Source organism: Cnephaeus nilssonii, assembly GCF_951640355.1.
Source record: "Cnephaeus nilssonii genome assembly, chromosome: 8".
Taxonomy (NCBI): domain Eukaryota; kingdom Metazoa; phylum Chordata; class Mammalia; order Chiroptera; family Vespertilionidae; genus Cnephaeus; species Cnephaeus nilssonii.
This window is the reverse complement of record NC_137079.1, coordinates 26390526-26414018: the sequence shown is the minus strand read 5'-3', so window position 1 is coordinate 26414018 and position 23493 is coordinate 26390526. Positions and strand designations below refer to the sequence as shown.

The 23493-nt window shown below is 40.5% G+C and overlaps 1 protein-coding gene across 1 annotated transcript; it reads right to left on the bottom strand.

The window, feature by feature from the left end:
* Nucleotides 1-3051: 3051 nt before the first annotated feature.
* Nucleotides 3052-23111, bottom strand: AP3M2 (adaptor related protein complex 3 subunit mu 2). The gene is made up of 9 exons (XM_079779488.1): nucleotides 23072-23111; nucleotides 20992-21336; nucleotides 16287-16458; nucleotides 12872-13009; nucleotides 7726-7811; nucleotides 7334-7467; nucleotides 5487-5694; nucleotides 5067-5211; nucleotides 3052-3452 (listed from the first exon to the last, which is right to left on the bottom strand). Exons 2-9 carry the CDS (start codon nucleotides 21262-21264, stop codon nucleotides 3352-3354), a joined length of 1257 nt encoding a protein of 418 aa, XP_079635614.1. The 5' UTR covers nucleotides 21265-21336; nucleotides 23072-23111; the 3' UTR covers nucleotides 3052-3351.
* Between the last annotated feature and the right edge of the window lie 382 nt (nucleotides 23112-23493).

The following is a 23493-nucleotide window of genomic DNA, read 5'->3' as shown; positions in this document are numbered from 1 at the left end:
ACTACAGTTACGATGTCTGGGAACCTTGAAGCCCTGTTTCATGTTTGAGTTAATCAACAAACATGATCAAGAGGATGGGGAGAGAACTAGAGCAGACAACAGCAGCCTTAATGGTTTTGTCTCTTACACACGGGAGGGGGGAGGTAGTTTGATTGATATAGACCCTCATTCTAACAATCTTAAAAATGACATTAAGCCCTGGCTAATGTGGCTCAGTTGGTTGAGCGTCATCCCAAGCACCAGAAGGTTGCTGGTTCCCTTCCCAGTGAGGGAACACGCCCAGGTTGTAGGCCCGATCTCCGGTGAGGGGAGTGCAGAAGGCAGCCGATCCATCTCACATCAATGTTTCTCCCTCTCTCTCTAAAAATCAATAAAATATCTTTTTTTTTTAAAAAAATGACATAAATACCAATATCCATGTCTTTCAGAGATGACTAGAGAATCAAACCATACATATGGCTTTAGGTCTGTTGGCTGAAAGTACAATAGTAAGATCCTCCTGAATAATTTCTTACTGCTTCTACTGAAACACATGGCATAGCATCGTTGTTGGTCCTAACAACAAAACACTCAGGACATGGAGAATGGTAAAACTCCGCTTTATTAAGACAGAGAAGACACTTCTGCACATGTTAAACACATGGATCTGAACAGCGTGGTCAAGCCACCCTGCGTTACTTATGCTAACACACTGCCAGGCCGTAGCAACGCCACCCCACGTTACTCCAGGGCTCTGCTACAGGTGGTGTGAGAGTCACTTCATATGCTAAGGCCTGCAGCTCCCATCCCCTAGATACTTTATTCCCCTTTAACATCCTCCCTTGAGATTAGGATGAGCTGCCCTGGAGGAAATAAAACAGCTGGACTTACAACACTAAAAATATCCAGGGACAAAGATGGGTTGTTTTCTGTGAAACGTTAAAACCCTCCAGAGGCCTCAAGAGGAGTAATTCGATGTATTCTACCAACCACATGGTAGGTGTGTATATGGGACATAGAACTCAGAAAATTCTGGAGTGGTGGGATCTGAAACACATCATATAGTGCACAATTTATCCCAGAGAAAAAACACAAAGCAACATTGCTCTGCAGCAAAAACAAGTCCAGCAGGTAGGAAGGTAAAACTAGAAAAGGAACACTTAAGTATTTTGGAAATAGGGCTTTAGAGAAAGACTATAAGGTTTGGAGAATAGGGTCTTCATTTTTCTCCATGCATGAAGCAAAGTACAATATCACTACTTAAGCTATGATTTTTAAAAACCTGCCTTTATATAAATATTTAAATGGGTAATGGACACACTAAACTAGAATAAAAATTACCCGTGGGGAACGCCTGAGGTAATCGTGCAGTTGCCATGTTTCTGAAACTGGTTTACACATAATCAACACGGCCCATCTTCCTACAACATTAGTTTTATTCAAAGACTAGGGGGACTTTTGAGGGGGGCAGGATTGAAAGAAAAGTGGACTGGCGGATAGCTATCCTATATAATCTTATATAATAAAAGGGTAATATGCAAATTGACCCTAACAGCAGAACACCCGGGAATGACCGGTTGCTATGACACGCACTGACCACCAGGGGGCAGACACTCAATGCAGGAGCTGCCCCCTGGTGGTCAGTGCACTCCCACAGGGGAGCTCCGCTCAGCCACAAGCTGGGCTGATGGTTGCAAGCACAGCGGCGGTGGCAGGAGCCTCTCCCACCTCCTCGGCAGTGCTAAGGATGTCCGACTGCGGACATCCCCCAAGGGCTCCCGGACTGGCAGAGGGATGTCTGACTGCCATCCCCTGAGGGGTCCCGGACTGTGAGAGGGCACAGGCCAGGCTGAGGACTCCCCCCGACACCCACCCCCCACCCTGCTCCATGCACGTATTTTCATGCACCGGGCTTCTAGTTGTTAATAAATATATTATAGAGTACAAAATAAAAAACCGAGGAAGTAACTTGACTGAGCAGCTTCAAGGATGAATCACATCCTCATTTAAGCATTCTTTTTACTTAGGGTTACAGATAAAAAAGTTTCCGACAGGACGGCTTAGACTCCAGGACCAGTCCAGCACTGACACATGAAAAGGAATCGCCTGGCAGGTGTGGCCCCAGGAGGTCACAGTTAGTCAGGGCACATGTCCAGGTTGTGGGCTCCATCCACAGTAGCGGGTGTGAAGGAGGCAGCCGGTCAATGATTCTCTTATCATTGATGTTTCTATCTCTCTTCCAAAATCAATTTTAAAATTTTTTTATTTTTATCTTTTTAAAAAGAAGAAATCACTGGGTTATAGTTGTGGTACACTTTCCTGAGGGCCGAGCGGGCCACCTACACTCCAATACTGTGACATACAGAACATGGCTGCCCTGCACTGGCTTTTCTGAAACTCTCCTCGGGTAACAGGAAAAAGCTGGTGAATTCTGTGAAGTGAGTAGAATTGTTTTGGGTTACAAGAGGCATTTCTGGCAACCACCTCCAGGAACAGGCAAGTCACCTTCACACTGAAGATGACCAACCAAGTACTGAAGACAAGCAGCAGCCAGTATCTGAAAACTGGTCGGATATAGTCACGGTCTTTAAGGGGCAATCAGTTCTACTGGGGTTTTCCATATCAATAGTGGACTCGATTCAAGAAGTTGCCAGTTCATTTCTGGAAGTACAAATTTTTTAAATATATGAAAGTAGAGAGATCAGAAAGAAACTCAGCTCTATTTTTTCCAGCCCTCCTTCATGTGGGACTTGCTTGTCTTAACCACTTCCACTTTAGTGTCCTCATACTTCTTTAATTAAACCGTTTCCACTTTCTTCCCCCTCACAGACGAGATCCTTAACTGGCTTTTGCTTGACTAACATTCATTCTCTTCCAAACTTTCCTTTCTTCCTTCCTATTTTTCTCTCTCTTTCTTCCTTTTTCTCTCCTTCCTTCCTCCCTCCTACCCTCCCTTTTGCTCCCTCCCTTTCTCTTCCTCTTTCTCTCTCACTTTCTTTCCACCTTAAAAAACAATAACAAAGAAGTTTTTCATTGGCTTTAGATAATTAAAGCCAAGCAAGTAACAGATGCTAGTGTTTTCCTATGGTAACCACATTAAAATAGTTAAATACGGTATCAAGTACCCCTGGCCTCCGTCGCCCAGCTCTTTAAGAACTGAGATGGTGCTGACTGTGTTTCCGTTCTGTCCCATCCTCCCCGGCGACCCTTTTCTCCCTTGATTAGTTCCGTGGCACTGAAGGCGAAGGGAAAATGGGAGCAGGTCGGTCCAGAAGGGGACTGACCTAGGAGGCAGGCTGATATTGTTTTACACTTTTAGACAAGTAAGAAATGAAAAAGTGTTTGTACTGTTCCCTTTGCAAAACTCTCCCTTCAGGTTCGGACTTGGAACTTTCCAGCTTTGGTCATGTATTTTATGCCCTTAAAGGGTTTGTACTTCTCTCCATACATATCCAGGCGGTTCACTTTGAGTCCTGGAAGGAAGGAAGAATATGACATAAGCATGATTCAAAGGAAGCAGGTAGCATAGCTGTTTAAATTCATTTCAATTCTAAGAGTGGGACAGAGATAGTAGTAGCCATGAACCAAAAACAAAATATTAGAGGACCTGTTCCTGAAGTGGAAGGGCAGAAAGTTATATGCAGACTGAAATGAGGTGCAAGGAAAGTAAGAGCACCGTGTGTTTTTCTGAATACCTGAACGGACAGTGATAAGAAATAAATCACCACTGAATGAATGAATAATGGAAAATAATGAATAAATGAATGCTTCCTAAGTATTCTCACTATACTAAGCAAAAAATATTTATACCATATAAAACTTTAAAGTTCATTAAGTGTTTTAAGATTGAAGAGTTTTTAATTTAAGTAAATTCTAATCACTTAAATTAGACAAAGCCCTTTGGTAAAGAAAAATAGGAACTTCATGTAAAGTTAAAATCATCTCCTCTCTATCTTACAGGATTGTTCAACAGATTGAATAATAGATGAAAAGAGCTTAAAACAGTACCCAGCACACAGTAAATGCCCAGTAAGTGGTAACTATTATTATTACTAGTAGAGGCCCAGTGCATGAAATTTGTGCACTTGGGGAGGGGGGCCCTCAGCCTGGATTGCAAGAGGGCGCAGGCCAGGCCAAGGGACCCCACTGGTGCACGATCAGGGCTGGGGAGGGACACGGCAGGTTGGCCAGCCAGGGAGGAACCGCGGGAGGGCTCCAGGATGTGCCTGACCTATCTCGCTCAGTCCCATCGGCCAGACCCAGCAACAAGCTAACCTACTGGTCGGAGTGTCTGCCCCCTGGTGGTCAGTGCACGTCATAGCGAGTGGTTGAACGGTCTTAGCATATCATTGTCATATTACGCTTGATTGGTTGAACAGTCGACTGGACAACCAGACACTTAGCATATTAGGCTTTCATTATATAGGATCATCTTGAGGTAGGTATAGACTATAGTGAACTGACTTGGGTAGGCCCGAGGATTCTAAATGATAACAAAAGCAAATGTGGCCCTGGCCGGTGTGGCTCAGCTGGTTGGAGCATCATCCCATATATCGAAAGGTTGTGGGTTGGATGCCCAGTAAGCACGCACCTAGGTTGGGGGTTCAATATCCGGGCAGGGCACAGACGTAAGGCAACCAATAGATGTTCTTCTCTCTCTCTCAAATCAATATCCTTGGGTGAGAATTTTAAGAAAAGCAAATGTGAAAGTCTTCTGAAATTGGGGGAAAGGAAAGGAAATTATTCTTTACAGTTACCAGCTGAGAGTGCAGAAGCATTCCCACACTGAAGACCCAGGCAAGCTCAAAGTGACAACCTAGGATGACTCAGCAACTGCCCGGGAACACCTCTGCCTACCAATATTGTTCCTTTCTCATGTGTCTCAGACACTTTTATTCAGGTCCTTTAGTCCAACTTCAAAGCAAGGATTATAAACTTTCCCCAGAAATATGCTAGAAAAGATTTCACTAAAGATTACACGTCAGGTAATAAAATCAAACTCGATAAGCAGGGAGCCAAGAGAAGGCTTTGTGATGTCGGTGCCATTTCTGTTCTCTTCAAAGCCACCTACGTGGTGGGGCACTTACCAGAAATGGCCAGCTGCTGGATTTTAAACTGCAGGTTAATGGTGGGGTTCTCATCTGGTTTGGAAGCTCCAGCCTGAAGACTCATGGTCCCCTTCAAACTTGGTAACTTTTGGGGATTTATTTTTCCAACATCCCAAGACAGCATCTTCAAAGGGAAAAAAAAAAAAAGTTACAGCAGAACCGTTCATGTGAGGTTGTTGAGTTCTAACCTCAGGGCAACTGTTCACAATATTATAAGCTGCCTCTAGGGTGTTTCTCAACAGAGAACTTGATTTGTTACCATAAAATATCTCCAGGAGAAAACAATGCCCCTGTGACTAATCACCCCTTTCAACAAGGTATAAAGTCTATGGGGAGAGCTCCCGCAGAGTTACTTCTACTTAATGTCAGCAATTCAAAACCTCCTGCTTATTCTCCTACCTTAGTAACTGGGTCAAATGTGTGTGTCCCCTGAGATGGAGTGAGGCTCATATTCAAGACCCCTTTGGGCATCTGGCTGGTGACAATCACTCCCTCGACGATCTTCCCCATGGTCTGCTTAGGTCCCACTGTTATTTCAAAGCGTCCAAGTGAACTACTGTCCCGGAAACTGATGTTATGTTTGACATACACTGGAATCGCCACCAGACTGGAAAAGAGACGCACAGAAGCCCATTTCATGAATGTTCTGGGAAAATGGCAACCTTCCTTCCTCCTTTGCCCTGTTGGCAGCTTTTCCTCCCTTACTTGCTTCCTCATTCCTTATCTTAAAAATCAAGCACAGGAAAAAAAACAAAAACACCTAGTAATCTTTTGATATTTTTCTTTTTGTAAAGCTAAGATGCTATCTAGTAAGTAAACTAAGTCTTCTTAATAACTCTTTGAATAATATCCATAATATCAAAGAGTATGATAAGCCTACTCTGACAAAGGTACTATGAACAAAAATTAGAAATCACCATATTTGTTTTATTTTGTGTCATGTGACTGATAATTATTTGTACTTGGGAGAGTGATATTCATACATGATGGACATTTTATAATTTCTTGAACTTTTACCTGACCTCGTCTGATCCTTACAAAAACCTATGAAGTAGGGTAGTTGTCATGATTTGACCAAAGAGGAAATAGAGAAGTCACAGAACAATAACAATTCTTAAAATCTATTAAGCACTTCCTGAGTACCAGTCACTATGCTAAATGCTTGAGCCCTATTACCTCACTTAATCCTCACAATAAGTATGAAATGGGTACTGCTACTGTCCTGATTTTCTAGATGAATACTGATATGCTTAACCTCAGTTAGGGAACTTGCCCAAGGTCACATACCGTAAGTACTGAAGGTGGAGCTTAAGTCTAGGCAGTCTGATTCCAGAGCCTTTGCTCTCAGATATTTTTATAAATTATTTATTCCAAATCACACAGAAAGGTATTGGTGGTTCTGAGGTCTCATGGCTCTCTTCAGTTCACATACCTTCTACTGTATACCTTCAACTAAGGGCCCCAAAATCCCCTAGACTCATATTTCAGAGAATGTTCAAGATCAAAAACCAGGGGGGTTAATGGAGGGATGAGGACACATATGTAATACCTTAATCAATAAAGAAATTAAAAATAAAATAAAATAGAAAAAACCATTGCAGTCTATGGTTTTCATTGCATAATTTAATGCTTCTTTGGGGTGGGGGGCGTTGAATACAGGTGTACTCAGATTCCAATTTGAGAAAGAAAATACTCTTGTTTAGACATATAATAATCACAACAAAAATAATAGCAGCAAACTTAATGAGCACTTACTTTGTGATAAGCACTATTTAGATTCTCTTATTTAATCCTCATAATAAGGAACTTTCATTATTTTCAACTTGATGTTAAGAAAATAGACACAGCCCAGCTGGTGTGGTTCAGTGGTTGAGCTTTGACCTATGAACCAAGGGGTCACTGTTCAATTCTCAGTCAGGGCACATGCCCGGATTGCGGGCTCGATCCCGAGTGTGGGGCGTGCAGGAGGTAGCCAATCAATGATTCTCTCTCATCATTGATGTTTCTATCTCTCTCTCTCTCTCTCCCTTCCTCTCTGAAATCAATAAAAATGTATTTTAAAAAACAAACAAAGAAGAAAACAGACATATAAAGGTTAAGCAATTCACCAGAGTTTACCCAATTAGTATGTTTAGAAACTGGAATTTGAACCCTGGTAACTCCAGAACCAAGAGTTCTTAATTACTACGGATATGGTTTATACACACACATACACACAAACCATTCTTAATTATAAGGCTGCTTACTTCTGGGCACTGACATGGTAAGAGAGCAGGCGAAAGTTTCCATCAGGAGGGATAAAGGAGAGGATGCGCTCAGATTCCCAGCGCTTGAAACGAACACAAGGATGGAAGCTGACATCATCCAGCAACCTGGGGTTCTATAGTTACCAGGCAAGGAAAAGCAAGAGATAGGAATTAAACACCCATTTCTTTCAGGAGTAATTTAGGTGCTGTTTTTATTAAAGTACATACACACATACAAATTCTGAAGTTACTTATAGAGAATTCAAGCCTGACACAGCTGTGTGGCTGTCCTTAATTATATCTTCTTGCTCCATTTCATGCTCACCACTCTGTCTTTCCAAAAGCATCTAATTTCCCATCCCAAGAACTAAATCTGTGGACCAAGCTTTTACCATGAAGGAAAGGGTAAGGTCTGGCATTCCAGTCAGTTTGACACAAGCATCAATCACCCCCTGGATTTCAGCGGTAATTGTGGAACCTGACACAGGAATAAGACAAAAAGAAGGTAAGGATTATTGAACTTTTCTCTGTTCTTCCCAACCTATTTCCTTCTTCCCTCCCTCCTTTCATCTCTTCCTTCCTCTATCCCTCCCTCATTCTCTTTCTTCTTTCCTTCGGTCTATACATCCAATTCATCTACCTAGCATTGTCCATCCTTCCAAACATTCATCAACCTTATATCAAGTAGGAGATACTTAGATGAAATAATGGGGGTAAAAAATAAATGAGAGGCCTGGCCAGTTTGGCTCAGTGGATAGAGCGTCGGCCTGCGAACTCAAAGGTCCCAGGTTCGATTCCGGTCAGGGGCATGTACCTTGGTTGCGGGCACATACCCAGTGGGGAGTGTGCAGGAGGCAGCTGATCGATGTTTCTCTCTCATCGATGTTTCTAACTCTCTATCCCTCTCCCTTCCTCTCTGTAAAAAAAATCAATAAAATATATTTAAAAAATAATAAAATAAATGAGATAATTAGTCTAAAGGAGTTTTCAATCTAGTACCATAATCAAACAGAATATCATTATCCTAACCAATAGTTCAGAAAATTTCTTATCAGAAACTGCTCTCCCTAAGGCCACCAATGAGCTGTGCTGCTATATGGAATGGACAACTTGGTCTTTATCCCACAGGATCTCTGTAGCATACGTCATTGTTGACCCCTTCTTCCTTTTCAAAATCTTCTCCTCTCCTCACTTTCTACTTTTCTAGCTCCTCTTCTGCAGTGCCTTCTGCAGCTTTCTCTCTTTTCACATTCTATAAATGTCTACGCTTTTTCACAGTTCTGAACATCTCTTTTCTTTCACTCAACACTCTTCCCTTGGGTTACTTTGCCTACCACCCCAGGCTTCAGGTTTCATTGATGACCAGTTATTTCCTAATATTTTTTCCGGTTCAACCAACAGGACAACTCAACTCCACTTGGATTGTCACAGAGACACTTCAAACTCCCCATGTCAAAGTGAGTTCATTATCTTCGTTTCCAGACCTGCTCTTCCTATTTTCCATATCTTCACGATGATACCATCTATCCTGTTGCCTAAGCCAGAAAATCCTTGACCACTTCTAACTCTTCAGTGCCTACATCTAACCGATGATCATTTCCTCTCCTTTTATGATTTCTATCTCTTAAATCTACTCATTCCTCTCCACCCTCACTACCATTGTGGATGTCTATATTTTGTGACTTCAATAACAGCCTCCTGCTTTCCCTGCCTTCAATCCTACCCCATTTCAAGCCATTCTTAACACTGCAGCTGGACTGATAGTTCTAAATTACAAATCTGTTCAAGTTACTCCCCAACTTAAAACTTTTCCATTGTTCCAAATAATCTTCCTTAAAATGGCACACAAGACTCTTCACGATCTAGCCATCTAGTAATTGTTGGGGTTTTTTTTAATTCTTTATTGAGGCAAAACTTATAGTAAAATGCAAAAATTGTAAATGTTCGCTCAATGAATTTTTAAATATGTACACACTTATGCAATACCACCCACATCAAGACGTGATACCTTTTTAGCATCCCAGTGTGCTCCTCTTGCCCAACCTAGTTAATCCAAGTCCTTAAAATTCTGACTTCTATTCCCTCAGATTAAGTTGCACCTGTTTTCAAACTTCATATAACCATATGCATCTAAGTTTCTTGCTCAACACTGTGAGGTTTATTCATGTTGTTGGGGTTTGTCAGTATTTCATTCTTTTTTATCACTGTACAGTATTCCATTGTATGACCACATCAAAATTTACTTATCATTTCTATTACTAATGGACATCAGTAATATTTCCAATTTGGTACTAATATGAAAAGCTGCTATGCCTTTTCTTTTTTTTATGCTTCTCAATCCAGTCATACTAAACTACTTTATTTCCCAACAATATTTTATTCATCTTAAAGTGTTTGCACATACTTCACTCCAAAATCCATGAAGGTTTTAATAACTTCTACTCATTCCATTGATAAATCATAAACACTAACACCTCTTTACACTTTGTTCTGGATGGGTGGGATACCTCTCTTATCCTCCACCTTTTTACCTTTCTCTCTCCCTCACTGGACTTAAGCAAGCTTTCTGCAGCCATACTATGTCTTTCTCTCTATGGAACCCCATTTTGTTTCCTTTATTTACATAACTTCATCATATTTAACAACCAAATAGCATCATCATCATCATCATCATCATCATCAACATCAGCAGCAGCAACTACCAACATCTCCTCATTTCTCCCTCCTCCTAACTCTGATAACCACCATTCTCTGCTCCTATAAGTGAGATCATGCAGTATTGGTCTTTCTGTATCTGGCTTATTTCACTTAGTGTAATGCCTTCTAAGTTCATCAATGTTGTTTAAAATGGCAGGATTTCCTTCTTTTTACAGCTGAATAATATTCCATTGTGTGTATGTATATGTATATGTATATGTATATATATATATATATATATATATATATATATATATATATATATCTTACATTTCCTTTACCCATTCATCTGCCAACAGACATTTAGTTTGTTTCCATATCTTGGCTACTGTGGATAATGCTACAATGAACAGGGAAGTGCAGATATATCTTTGAGATACTTATTTTATTTCCTTTGGATATAACCAGAAGTGGGACTGCTGGATCATAAGGTAGTTCTGTTTTTAATATTTTGAGGATCCTCCATATTGTTTTCCATAATGGCTGTGCCAATTTACATTCCCACCAACAGTGTACAAGGGTTACCTTTTCTCCACGTCATTGTCAACACTTATCTTTTGTCTTTTTATAATGGCCATTCTAACTGGTATAAGGCAATATCTCCTAGTTTTGAATTGCATTTCCCTGATGATTAGTAATTAATTGTTGAGCACCTTTTCATATACCTGCTGGCCATTTTTATGTCTTCTTTTGAAACATGTATAGTCATGTACTATGTCCACTTTTTAGTCAGGTTATTTGTTTTTTGTTTTGTTTTGTTATTGAGTTGTATGAATTCCTTATATATTTTAGATAGTAATCCCTTATCAGATACATGGTTCGCAAGTATTTTCTTCCATTTATAGGTTGCCTTTTTACTCTGTTGATTTTTCTTTGTTGTACAAAAGCTTTTTAGTTTGATATAATCCCATTTGCCTATTTTTGTATATGTTGCCTTTGCTTTTGGTGTCAAATCTAAACTAAATCATTGCTCAGACCAGTGTCAAGAGCTTTTTCTCTATCTTTTCTCCTAGGGGTGTTATAATTTCATGTATTATGTTCAAGTCTTTAATCCATTTTGAGTTGATTTTGTCTGTGGATATATGTCTGTGGATATTCAGTTTCCCCAACACATTTAATGAAGAGATGATTCTTTCCCCATTGTATATTCTTGGTACTCCTGTTGAAGATCAGTTGATAATAAATGTACTAGAGGCCCAGTGCACGAAATTCGTGCACGGGGTGGGGTGGGCCCCCTCAGCCCAGCCTGCACCCTCTCCAATCCGGGACCCCTCGGGGGATGTCCAACTGCCGGTTAAGCCTGATCCCCAGGATGACCAGCAGTCGGACATCCCTCTCACAATCCAGGACCACTGGCTCCTAACTGCTCACCTGCCTGCCTGCCTGCCTGATCGCCCCTAATTGCCCCCCCCCCACTGGCCTGGTCACCCCCAACAGCCCCCCTGCCAGCCTAGTCACCCCTAACTGTCCCCCCAAAGGCCTGGTCGCCCCTAACTGCCCCGTCCGCCAGCCTGGTCGCCCCTCACTGCCCCCATGCCAACCTGGTTGTCCCCAACTGCCCCCCCTGTGGGCCTGGTAGCCCCACGCAGCCTGCTGTTCGGTCGTTTGGTCGCCTCTCACTAACCCCCCTGCCGGCCTGGTCGCCCCACGCAGCCTGCTGCTCGGTCGTTTGGTCGCCCCTCACTGTCCCCCATGCCAGCCTGGTTGTCCCCAACTGCCCCCCCCCTGTGGGCCTGGTAGCCCCACGCAGCCTGCTGTTCGGTCATTTGGTTGCCCCTCACAAACCCCCCTGCCGGCCTGGTCGCCCCACACAGCCTGCTACTTGGTCCTCTGGTCACCCCTCACCAAACCCTCTGCCAGCTTGGTCGCCCCACACAGCCTGCTGTTCAGTCATCTGGTCGCCCCTCACTAATCCCCCTGCTGGCCTGGTCGCCCCCTGCTGCTCAGTCATTTAGTTGTCCCTCACTAACCCTCCTGCCGGCCTAGTCGCCCCACACAGCCTGTTCCATCGTCCGTTCAGTTGCAATGGTTGTTTAGGCTTTTATTATTATAGATGGTTTTAATTCTGAGCTCTATATTTTGTTTCATGGGTTTATATGTCTGTTTTTATTTCAGATGCATACTGTTTTAATTAATGTAATTTTATAACATATTTTGAAATCAGGAAGTGTGAAGTTTCCAGCTTAACTCTTCCTGCTCAAGACTGCTTTGGCTACTTGGGGTCTTTTTTGGTTCCATATGACTATTAGGATTTTTTTCTATTTCTATAAGTGTACCATTGGGATTTTGATGGGGATAACAATGAATCTATAGAACGCTTTGGGTATTGTAGACATTACAATAATGTAATTCTTCTACTCCATGAATACAGGTGTCTATCCATTTATCTGTGTCTTCTTTAATGTTTTATAATTTTCGATATACAAATCTTTTACTTCTTTGCTTAAGTTTATTCCTTAGTCCTAAGTATTTTATTCTCTTTGTTGCTATTATAAATGGAACTGTTTTCTTAATTTCCTTTTAGGATAGTTTGTTGTTTGCATATAGAAATGCCACTGATTTTTGTATGTTGATTGTTTTTTCTACAACTTTATTGAATTTATTTTTTTAGTTCTAAGAGCTTTTTGTTGAATCTTTAGGGGTTTGTACATATATAATCATATCATCTGCATCATAATGTTTAAGTTCATTCCTAGTATCCAGCATAGTGCTTGACAAAAAGTAGGCACTAAGTTGAAATGAATGATTTTGAACGGGGGATAATTCTGCTAATAGCAAGCATTCTAAAAAGGGGGCCTCTTTCTATTTTCATAGTTTGAAAGATACATTAAAAGTACCTACCTGATTTATCAATGATGGCATCAATCTCTTCAATCACATCAAAATAGGCCTCATTGTTGGTGTATTTCACCCCAGTCCGTCGCCACGGCACCACTGACAGCTGCCCAGTGGGAAGCTGGTCACCCACATTGGTGCTTCCTGAGACAATGAATATTACTGTAATTTAATTCCAATTTGATGATTGGATGTAACCAATTATCTAATAATCATAGAATTCTTCCCTAGAAGTTTCTATGCTTCCACTATTCAAATAATTTTTCCAAAAAAAAAAAAACAAGAAACAGGAGTTTTCCCAACTTCTATATGGGTAACCTAGTCTACTTTAAAAACTTGTCGCCATCTGGTCTGCCTTCTCAAGCAAAATAAAGGTTAAGAACGTTACCTGAGAAACAGATATCATATTTTGGTTTTGAAAGTAACTTGAACTTGGTCTCTCAAATTCCACAATAGCTTGCAGCTTAAATAATGTATTGGCTTTCAGTGGAGATGGTAATCTACATATTGATATAAAATTTTCATGGGTAAAAACAGTATTCTAATTTGAGGTAGGTTCTTAGGTACATTTATGCTAGGTATTAAAATGTATACATCAATATAATCTCTCTCACACCAATACTTAAATTTAGGAAAAAAATACAAATTAGATCTTTCCCTGTCTATAAGAATCATAAAAATTATAAATCAATTCCTTGCCTTGTTTTTCCCCCACAGGCATCAAAATATTTTTTTAATTCAAAGGTTCTATATAATAAATTATGAAATATTATAACTAATTACAAATCTATTTCCTTCTTCTGTAACCTGGATCTTTTTAACCTAAAGAAACATTAAATACACATATATTCAGCATATTTACAAAATATTTCAGTCTTTTCAAAAGCTGGTTCTCAGATACCTTTTTCTAGATTTAAGTGAGATTCTGAAAAATGACTCAATAATATTCATAAATGATTCAGGTACTAATAAAATTCTTTAAGGTTTAAAATAAGTCCCAAATATTGAAAATCCCAACGAATGTGTTTTCTTACAAAGATGCTCTATATATTAAATCATCTCATCAAGCTATAATAATTAAATCAGTATGATAATAAGGCAGGAAAGCCTAAAAAACAGAAGACCTAGAATCCATAATGACTTAGTACAAGATAAAAATATCATTTGAAAACAGGGAAAAAAGATAAATTATTCAATATGTGGTGCTAGGAAAAGTGACTGAAAAATTGGGGAAATAAACCTAGAGCCTTACCTCTTATTGATTAACAAGATAATTTCCAAATATATTAAAAAATTAAATCCAAAAATAAAATCACAAAAGAATTAGAAGAAAATTCACTTAAAAAAAAAAGACTTTTCTTCTCCAAGATCAAAAAGGTATTCTCCTGTGCTTTCTTCTAACAGTTATAAAGTTTGTGTTTAACTCTAATCTAACTGGATCTTACTTCATTTCATGTATAGAATGAGTAGGGAGACTTCATTATATTTCTATATCAAGGCTGACTGCCCCAATGCAATAAATATATTTAACAACTGGCCCTTGGCTAACTGATTTGATATGTGACAACACCTATCTATATCAAATTTCTATAAATGCAAGAGTCTGTTTCTAGTCTTTCTATTTTATCCCAATCATCTATTTGCCTATTACTGGGCCAATACTACATTTTTTAAATTACCAAAACTTCATGATATATCTTGTATTTGATAGTACACACACATTTTTCTCTTGTTCTTTTTTTTAATATTTATTTTCAAAACCATCTTAGTTTTTATCTCTCTTGGTTTTTGTGTTTTTGTTTTTTCTTTCTCTCTCTTGGTTTTTAATCTATTCTATGAGTTTTTGTCTCAAGCACCATATGAAATTGATATATATTGATATTTGACAGGGAAAATTCTTTCCACCCCTTTGTAATTCTTTTTCAAAATTGTCCTGGCTATTTGTGCATATTTATTCCTTTTAAAATGTATTTTCCAATCATTTTGTCAAATTTTAAGTAAACCCTGTTTATATATTAGCAAGACCCAAAATGTAAAGCAGGGGTCCTCAAACTTTTTAAACAGGGGGCCAGTTCACTGTCCCTCAAGACCATTGGAGGGCCGGACTATAGTTTAAAAAAAACTATGAACAAATTCCTATGCACACTGCACATATCTTATTTTGAAGTAAAAAAAACAAAACGGCAAAAGCACCTGCATGTGGCCTATGGGCCGTAGTTTGAGGACGCCTGGTGTAAAGCCTTAAAAAAAAAAATGATTAATTTTACTAAATCAAAAATTTTTAAATATGGCTAAACAAACCATACCATGTACAATGTCAAATGACAAGACAGATTGTGAGAAAATATGTATAATAGAATATTCAAAATATATAAAGAACTCCCACAAACTATCATGTACATTTCCAATATATATGGTAGTTTAATATCCTTAAATGAAAGAAATTATTTTAAACTAGAATAAAAAAAGAAAATAATTTCAACAACCAAAAAATGGGCAAAAGACACAAAAAGTAATTCACAATAGAGAAAAAAACAGCCAATAAACACTTGAACAGGTTTTAACTCCCTTAGTCATAAAAAAAATGAGTGTGTAAATAATAAGATACCACTAAATTATCAAATGTCAAACTTTTTAAAAATAATAATAATGATAGGGTTGGCTAGGGTGCATAGAAATTGCTGCTGAAAGTATAAATTAGTGTAACTTTTCTGGAGCGCGATTTGGCACAAGGCATTAAGTCCATAAAATGTGCACACCCTTTGGTCCAGCAGTTCTATTCTAGTACTGAAAATAAATCATTCTAATGTACACAAAGATTTAAGTATAAGGATGCTAATTCCTTGATATTTAAAAGAACAAAAAAATCAGAAACATCATAAACAGGGAATCAGTAAATAATTTAGGGTCTATTCCATATGGCAGAAAATTGCAAAGTCACTAAAAATGGTGTAGAAGAATAGTTGTGTCCTAATAGGATAGTGTTCATATATTAATAAAAGGTAAGTTTTAAAATATATATGAGTTGTTTAAAAAAATTCTATCCATTCATCTATAATGTTTGTCTAGAAAAGACAAAAAATATATACACCAGTATGTTAAAAGTATAACAGGATTAAGAATTAATTTCATGTTCTTTGTGCTTTTCTGTATTTACAACATGCCTACAATAATCGTGTGTTTCTTCTGTAATCAGAAAAAAATTATTTCTGAAGGAGAACATTTCATTCTGTTATTGAATCAGGGTATTTTTCTACATAATTAAAATCGACTTCAGTTCATACTCAAAGACTATAAAGAGCAAAATTAAAGCATCTGTATATCTGAGATCACCAAAGATAAGCACTCAAAACAACGCACACCAGACTAAGCCACACCCATGATGGCGGCAGCTTTCTGCGGGTTTCCCCTTTCTCCATACCTGTTATGGTGTTGACAACTGTTCGGAGGATAGTGGGAGGCTTTATCAGTTCTTTGAGGATGTTTGATTCGGTAGCTAATGGAAACCCATTATCAAGCATCTCTTCCAGTACTTCATAAACCACAACCACATTGTCTTTGATCACTGGCTCTGAACAGACTCCAAAATAATCCTGATGAAAATACAAAATGTATATTTATCACTCAGATACTGTAATAAGTGAAAGAATGTTCCTAGAGAATAAGGATCTAGTCCTGCCCATATGTGTTTACTCAATGTTTGGGATATTCTTCTACAATAAGGAAATGAAGTACAACCATAGTTCACGTAGATGAAAAGAATACCAGATTGTCTTATAGTACTAGTGTCATTACTAACTTCTTTTATAAACTAAAGTAAGTCATTTAACCTCTATGGGTTAGTTTCTTCAACTAGATATGTAGAATACAAAAACTGAATCAAGACTTATTATGTGTGCTTATGAACAAGAATTTGAAAGAACTATGATAATACTTAATATGACATAGATTAGACCTGAAAATCTTTTTAACCTTTACTGTGTGCTTCTATTCCTTAATAAGAATTTAGAGAAAAATAAAATAAAACGAGGGGGATGCACTAGCACACCAGAAAATCACTTTAGATCATCCCTACTCTAAGATGCTAGGATTCTAAGAATGCTTTGTCCTTTTATTAACAAAGGCTAAACTTAGATACTAAATTATCTGGGGTGTGGAAAAGCTCTGGATTCCAAATCAGAAGACCTAGGTTACAATCTTAATTGTCACTTACTAGATTACTAGATTAAGTCATACTAACCCATTTGGGTCTTGATTTCTTTTATAATCAGGATAATACCACTGGACATACAAGGGTGTTGTAAGAACTAAGCATGATTGATTAAATGATAATATATGTAAAAGTGCTTTGTAAACTATAAAGCACTATGTAAAATTCAATGCATGATGATGAAATAATTTAGAAAGAAATGCTGCGGTCATTTCGTGTGCCCTTCTAGCAATGTCAGTGATGTCTTTTACTGGAACTAAGAGATAGTCATATAACCCTCCTTTAATTCATCCAAGGAAGGGAAACTGACCCCTTTCTGAGAAAGCCCACTCTCTTCATGGACAGCTCGGATTATTAGAAAGTTCTATTGCTAAACTAAGATTTGCTTCCTAGATCTTCCTTAAAGAACAAGTTTATAGAATAGCCCCACAGTTACTTGAAGACAACTACAGGATTTCATTTCAATATTTTTTCTCAGGGCCAAACTCCCTGTTTGATCTTTCTACTATTCATGCTATAGTATGGTTTCTAGATCGTTTCACCATTTGCCATGTCTTTGAATATGCTCTGGTTTTCCAATATTCTCCTCAAATTATGACATCCAAAATTGATCATGGACTCCAGATGTGATCTAAATCTCATCAGATAATGTCAATTATCGAAGCCATTCCAATATCCAAGAACACTTAGGAATGTGTTTCTAAAACAAAAAGATTGCCCAAGCCAGTTTTGCTCAGTGGACAGAGCGTCGGCCTGTGGCCTGAAAGGTCCCGGGTTCGATTCTGGTCAAGGGCACATACCTCAGTTGCAGGCTCAATCCCCGGCCCTGGTCAGGGCAAATGCAGGAGGCAACCAGTTGATATTTCTTTCTATCTCTCCCCCTCCCTTCCACTCTCTCTAAAAAAAAATCAATGGAAAAATATCCTCGGGTGAGGATTAATAACAACAACAAAAGAATAAAGATTGACATGCCTAATTTTAAATAAATAAATAAATAAATAAATAAATAAATAAATAAATGATTTCTTCTTTAAAAAAATGAGTATTTAAGAGAAAATAAGTTATATATTTCCTTCCCAAGACTGATTTTATTTTGGAAAATAAGTAAAACACCTCTCTAGATTTTATAAATCAGGCAGAATGTGAACTCAGCAATTGGAATGGAAACTTATAAATATGACAAAGTGCTACAGCAAAAGTGCTTGCAATTCTATAGCTGAAATTCTTCCATTATATTCCAGTCATAGAAATAAAATACAGCCAGAGAGAACGACATCAGATAAGACACCAAAATCAGGATATATCCATTTACTTTTAACAAAACCTTCAAAGATGACAAGTCCCAAACTATGAAGTCCCAAACTTCCAAACAAGCCACTGTACTGTTTTCTCAAATTCCTCTGTGGTTTCAACTAGATTAAACAACTTTTCTCACTTCCTGTCTTATAATTAGATAATATCACTCTGGCAATATGAAGCTGATGTCAAGTTTCACCAACGGGGCTGTTAATCTTAGAATGGGGTAAAGTACCATATGTGCAAATCATAATGGGTCCCAGTTAGAGTGGTTTAAGGCCATAACTATTGAGTTCTTCCACATACTGAGGCTCAGGTTTTCACTATGTGAAGGAACTAGTATGCCCATGAGAACTGGAATCCCAGAATAATACTACCAGAAAGTATCTGTGGGGAAAATTATAAAATAGAATTCTCTTGGAATGAAAGCTGTTTCAGACATGTGATCTAGATATAAGTGCAAATGAAAGGATGCTTTGACGTGTTTTTCAATTTTTATCACAACATTTGGGTCCTCATTCTCTTCTTCTACGGTTCTACAATCTCTGTATTCATGAGATTAATTCCAGACCTCACATGACATAGAAGTTGAATCAAAGGGCCCTTGCTTTTCATTTATCATTTCAGTTATGCAAATACCACAAGTGTTAGAAGTTGAGCAAGTCTTTTAAGGAGAGGATTCCACTGAATCCAGTCTGGGCAGCCTAAAATCTTATGCTATAAACTAGAGGCCCAGTGCACAAAATTCATGCATGGGGGGGCAGAGGGGTCCCCTCAGCCCAGCCTGCACCCTCTCCAATCCAGGACCCCTCGGGGGATGTCGGACTGCCGGTTTAGGCCCGATCCCCAGGATGACCAGCAGTCAGACATCCCTCTCACAATCCGGGACCACTGGCTCCTAACTGCTCACCTGCCTGCCTGCCTGATTGCCCCTAACTGCCCCCGCTGCTGGCCTGGTCGCCCCCAACTGCCCCCCCACCAGCCTGGTCGCCCCCAACTGTCCCCCCCGCCACCGGCCTGGTCACCCCTAACTGGCCCCCTGCTGGCCTGGTTGCCCCACACAGCCTGCTGCTTGGTCGTTTGGTTGTCCCTCACTAACCTCCCTGCTGGCCTAGTCGCCCCAGGCAGCCTGTTCAGTTGTCCATTCAGTTGCGATGGTCGCTTAGGCTTTTATTATTATAGATGGTGCTGACATCGTAGTATAACTTACCTCCCCTATTCCCCCTGCCCAAAAATGTTCAAATCTATTCCTAAAAGAAAAACTCACAATGAAAATTGTATCTTATAAAATATGTTACTTAAATTTGGGGGGGGGGGGGGGTGTGTACAGAAGATTTCCCACCTTAGGTTTTCAATAAGAGCTCATCACTACTACTCCAATGCTGTGGATAAGTACCCCAAACACAAGATGAAATATAGGATCACAAATTATCCCTGCCAGGGATAAGCATTACTTAATTTCTCTACTTTAAAAATACATATATCTTTATACACTTACCACTTTTTGATGTGACTCAAAGCAATGTAATTAACAATGGGTAACATCAAGTCCACTATTAAAAACAAAAATAGCCCTAGCCAGTTTGGTGCAGTGGATAGAGCATCAGCCTGAGGACCAAAGGGTCCCAGATTCAATTCCGGTCAAGGGCAGGCTCCTCCCCAGCCCAGGCCCTGGTCAAGGCTCATGCAGGAGGCAACCAATCAATGTGTTTCTCTCAAACTGATGTTTCTCTCTGTCTTTCCCTCTCTCTTCCACTCTCTCTAAAAATCAATGGAAAAATATCATCAGGCGAGGATTAAAAAAACAAAAACAGAACTAAAGTCCTCTGATTTGTGAACAAAATATAAGACAATTCCAATTTCCAGAACTAAAATGACTGCACACAATCATACTGAGTAGAGTGGCTTTCTCATGCAACAGGTTCAAAAGTATTCAATTTGTCATTCTATATGCAGCCAACTCAATCAGCAGAATCAAGAATCTTATCAGATGGGAGAGGAAGTGAACACTGTCAGAGTCTTTATTTATTTATTTTTAATCTCTTCCTTTTTTGTTGTTAATACTCACCCAAGGATATTTTGCCATTGATTTTTTAAAATATATTTTTATTGATTTCAGAGAGGAAGGGAGAGGGAGAGTTAGAAACATCAATGATGAGAGAGATTCATTGATTGGCTGCCTCCTGCATGCCCCCTACTGGGGATCGAGCCTGCAACCAAGGTATGTGCCCTTGACCAGAATCGAACCCGGGACCCTTGAGTCCACAGGCCAGCGCTCTATCCACTGAGCTAAACCAGCTAGGCCATTGCCATTGATTTTTAGAGAGAGTGGATGGGAGGGGGAGAGACAGAGAGAAAGAAACATCAATGTGAGAGCCACACATGAATTGGTTGCCTCCTGCACAGGGATTGAGCCTGCAACCAAGGTATGTGCCCTTGACCAGAATCAAACCCAGGACCCTTCAGTCTGAGGGCCAATGCTCTATCCACTGAGCAAAACTGGCTAGAGCAGTTTTGATTTTCATTGTTTTAAGTTTCTTAATAGAGCTGAATACAATGGAAACAGAATAGGAAAGATACTTTATCATTTACGCGCATGAACCTCCTCACAATCACACACCTGAAATGTGTCCACTACCCGGTGAAGGAACTCAATGACAAACAGAGGTGGAACCTCTGTCTGGATCACAGCCACAAAAAAGATCTTGTGCCGGTATACACTTAAGAGGTAGTGGTGAGGGGTAGGGATAACAGGCGGTACGTTTTCTGCCTCAGTGGCTCTCTCTTGTGCCTCAAAAAAGTAATCACAAACAGAACGGCTGACCACGCTTTTCCAATGTTTCTCCAGGAAAATATCTCCAGAGGAGTTGATCAAGAAAAGGCTATGAATCATGGTGGAGACTGTCAGTGAGAGAGGACAGTCTTTTTCAGTCTGCACGCCTCAGGACTCTACAAATTTTCAACCCTAAAAAAAAAAAAGAAGAAGTTATGATTAGATCCATTCAACCGAAACACCTTCCCCATCTTTTCCAGCAGTCCAAGTCTTACCCATCTTTCAAGACTAGACTTAAGTCTTCCTCTACTACATGAGCCTGAAGTATCCCTCCCTAGAATTCCTAAGGATAATTATCAGCCATCTTGTTTGTCAATCAATCATATACTGCCAGTTGTCCTTACTAGTGCCTCAATCAAGTCCATTTAAAATTCAGCTTAATTTTTGGATGTGTATTTTCTCAACTAGACAGGAAGCTCCTTGAGAAAAAAGACCAGGTCTCATGTTTTTTGTTACCTCCGTGCACAGTGCCTCCTTGCAAATAAGAGGGCACCAAAGAATATTAATGAGTTTCATGTTTTTGGTCACAACTCACACACATGTAAGAAATGTCTATGGTTGTGTAGTCTCATATGGTAGCCATTAGCCAAGTATGACCAATGAGCACTTGAAATGTGGCTGGTCCAAATTGAGATGTTCTGTACGTGTGAGATACACACCAGGTTTTGAAGTCTTTGTATGAAAATGAGAATTTATAACATTTCCCCAATAATTTAATATTGATAAAGTAATATTGACTTAATTTTGATTATATTTAATATTGATGTTTTGTATATATTGGGGTAAGTAAAATACATTAAAATTAATTTAACCTTTTTGCTTTTTTAAATGTGCTGACTAGAAAATGTAAATTTAGTATACAGTATGTGGCTCGCATTATATTTCTATTGGACAGCGCTGGCCCATGGAAGGGGAAGCTGCCATGGTGGTCTTATTCATTCAGTCAACCCCCATTTTCTAAGTATTTGTTATGCACAAGGCTCTGTGTTAGATGCCTTTTTAAGAAATCCCTGACGAGACCGGTTTGGCTCAGTGGATAGAGCATCGGCCTGCGGACTGAAAGGTCCTGGGTTCAATTCCGGTCAAGGGCATGTACCTTGGTTGCGGGCATATCCCCAGTGGGGGGTGTGCAGGAGGCAGCTGATCGATGTTTCTAACTCTCTATCCCTCTCCCTTCCTCTCTGTAAAAAAATCAATAAAATATATTTTTTTAAAAAGAAAAAAAAAGAAATCCCTCTGGGGGACACCCCTGGTCCCTCAGGCTACAGCATCTCTACCGTACCAGTTCCCAGGATGAGGCGGCTGCACTGCATCCCAGTTGTGTCCATTCCGCGAACTGGCCCAGGAGGTTGCACCTCAAAGGCCTGTGGTACCAAGTGCCCCGGCGCCGGCTTAATCCCTCTGCCCGAGGGCAACGGGAGGAAGGGGAAGCTGCGAGGAGCTAGGACGTGGAGCAGAGACAGCTGCCAGAGTGGGTTAGTTTTGCGCTGGTCCCAGCCCAGCCGCTCGTGAGCCACAGACGATAGACACCGCTTGAGGCCGGATGGAAAAGGGGGTAGATTTAAGGTGTGTGCACGTTCGGGAGGCGAAAGGAGTCGACAGGTTGCACCCTGCGTTGCCATGGCAACAGTATCCCCCTCCTCCCTCAGCCAGCATCCCGGAGCGGGCCACCTTCAACCGCCCGGTACCCAGCCCCTTACCTCTCCCCGCAGCATCCCGCAGCGCGGAGGATCAGTCTGGTGGCATCTCGTGACCCTGCCCCTGCCCCGCTCTCCCCGCCCCACTCTCGCGCGCCCTAGCCGCCACCCCTGTCGGCTGTGAGCGCACGTCACCCCCTCCCCAGACCCAGCTCGCCAGCCCTCCTCACCCGGCCTTGCTCTTCGCAGCGCCCACCTTTCCACTGCGCGGACAGGCCCCGCCTCCCCACGGCCCCCCGCGCGCGCACCGGTCGCCGCACGCCCGCTGATTGGCCGGCCTGCGGGCCCGCGCCCGCGACCGAGGTCTGAAAGCCGCGGATTGGACATCAGTGTTCCACTCCGCCCCTCAGATTGATTGCGGTTCGTGGCTCACCCAGTTCTTCGGCTCAAGCTCCCAATTGGCCCTTATCGAGGTTTCGTTCAGCTCCGATTGGTGCAGCTCTGTGACTCCAAGCCCTGATTGGCTGTCGTGAACAGTCGGCTGGCCGCCAGTCACAAAGGCCTGGCCGGCTGTTGCTGGCAGCTGCAGAACCGCGGAATGTGCCTCCAGGGGATGCTAAAAAGTGTGATTTCCGGGGCATGATTTATCTAA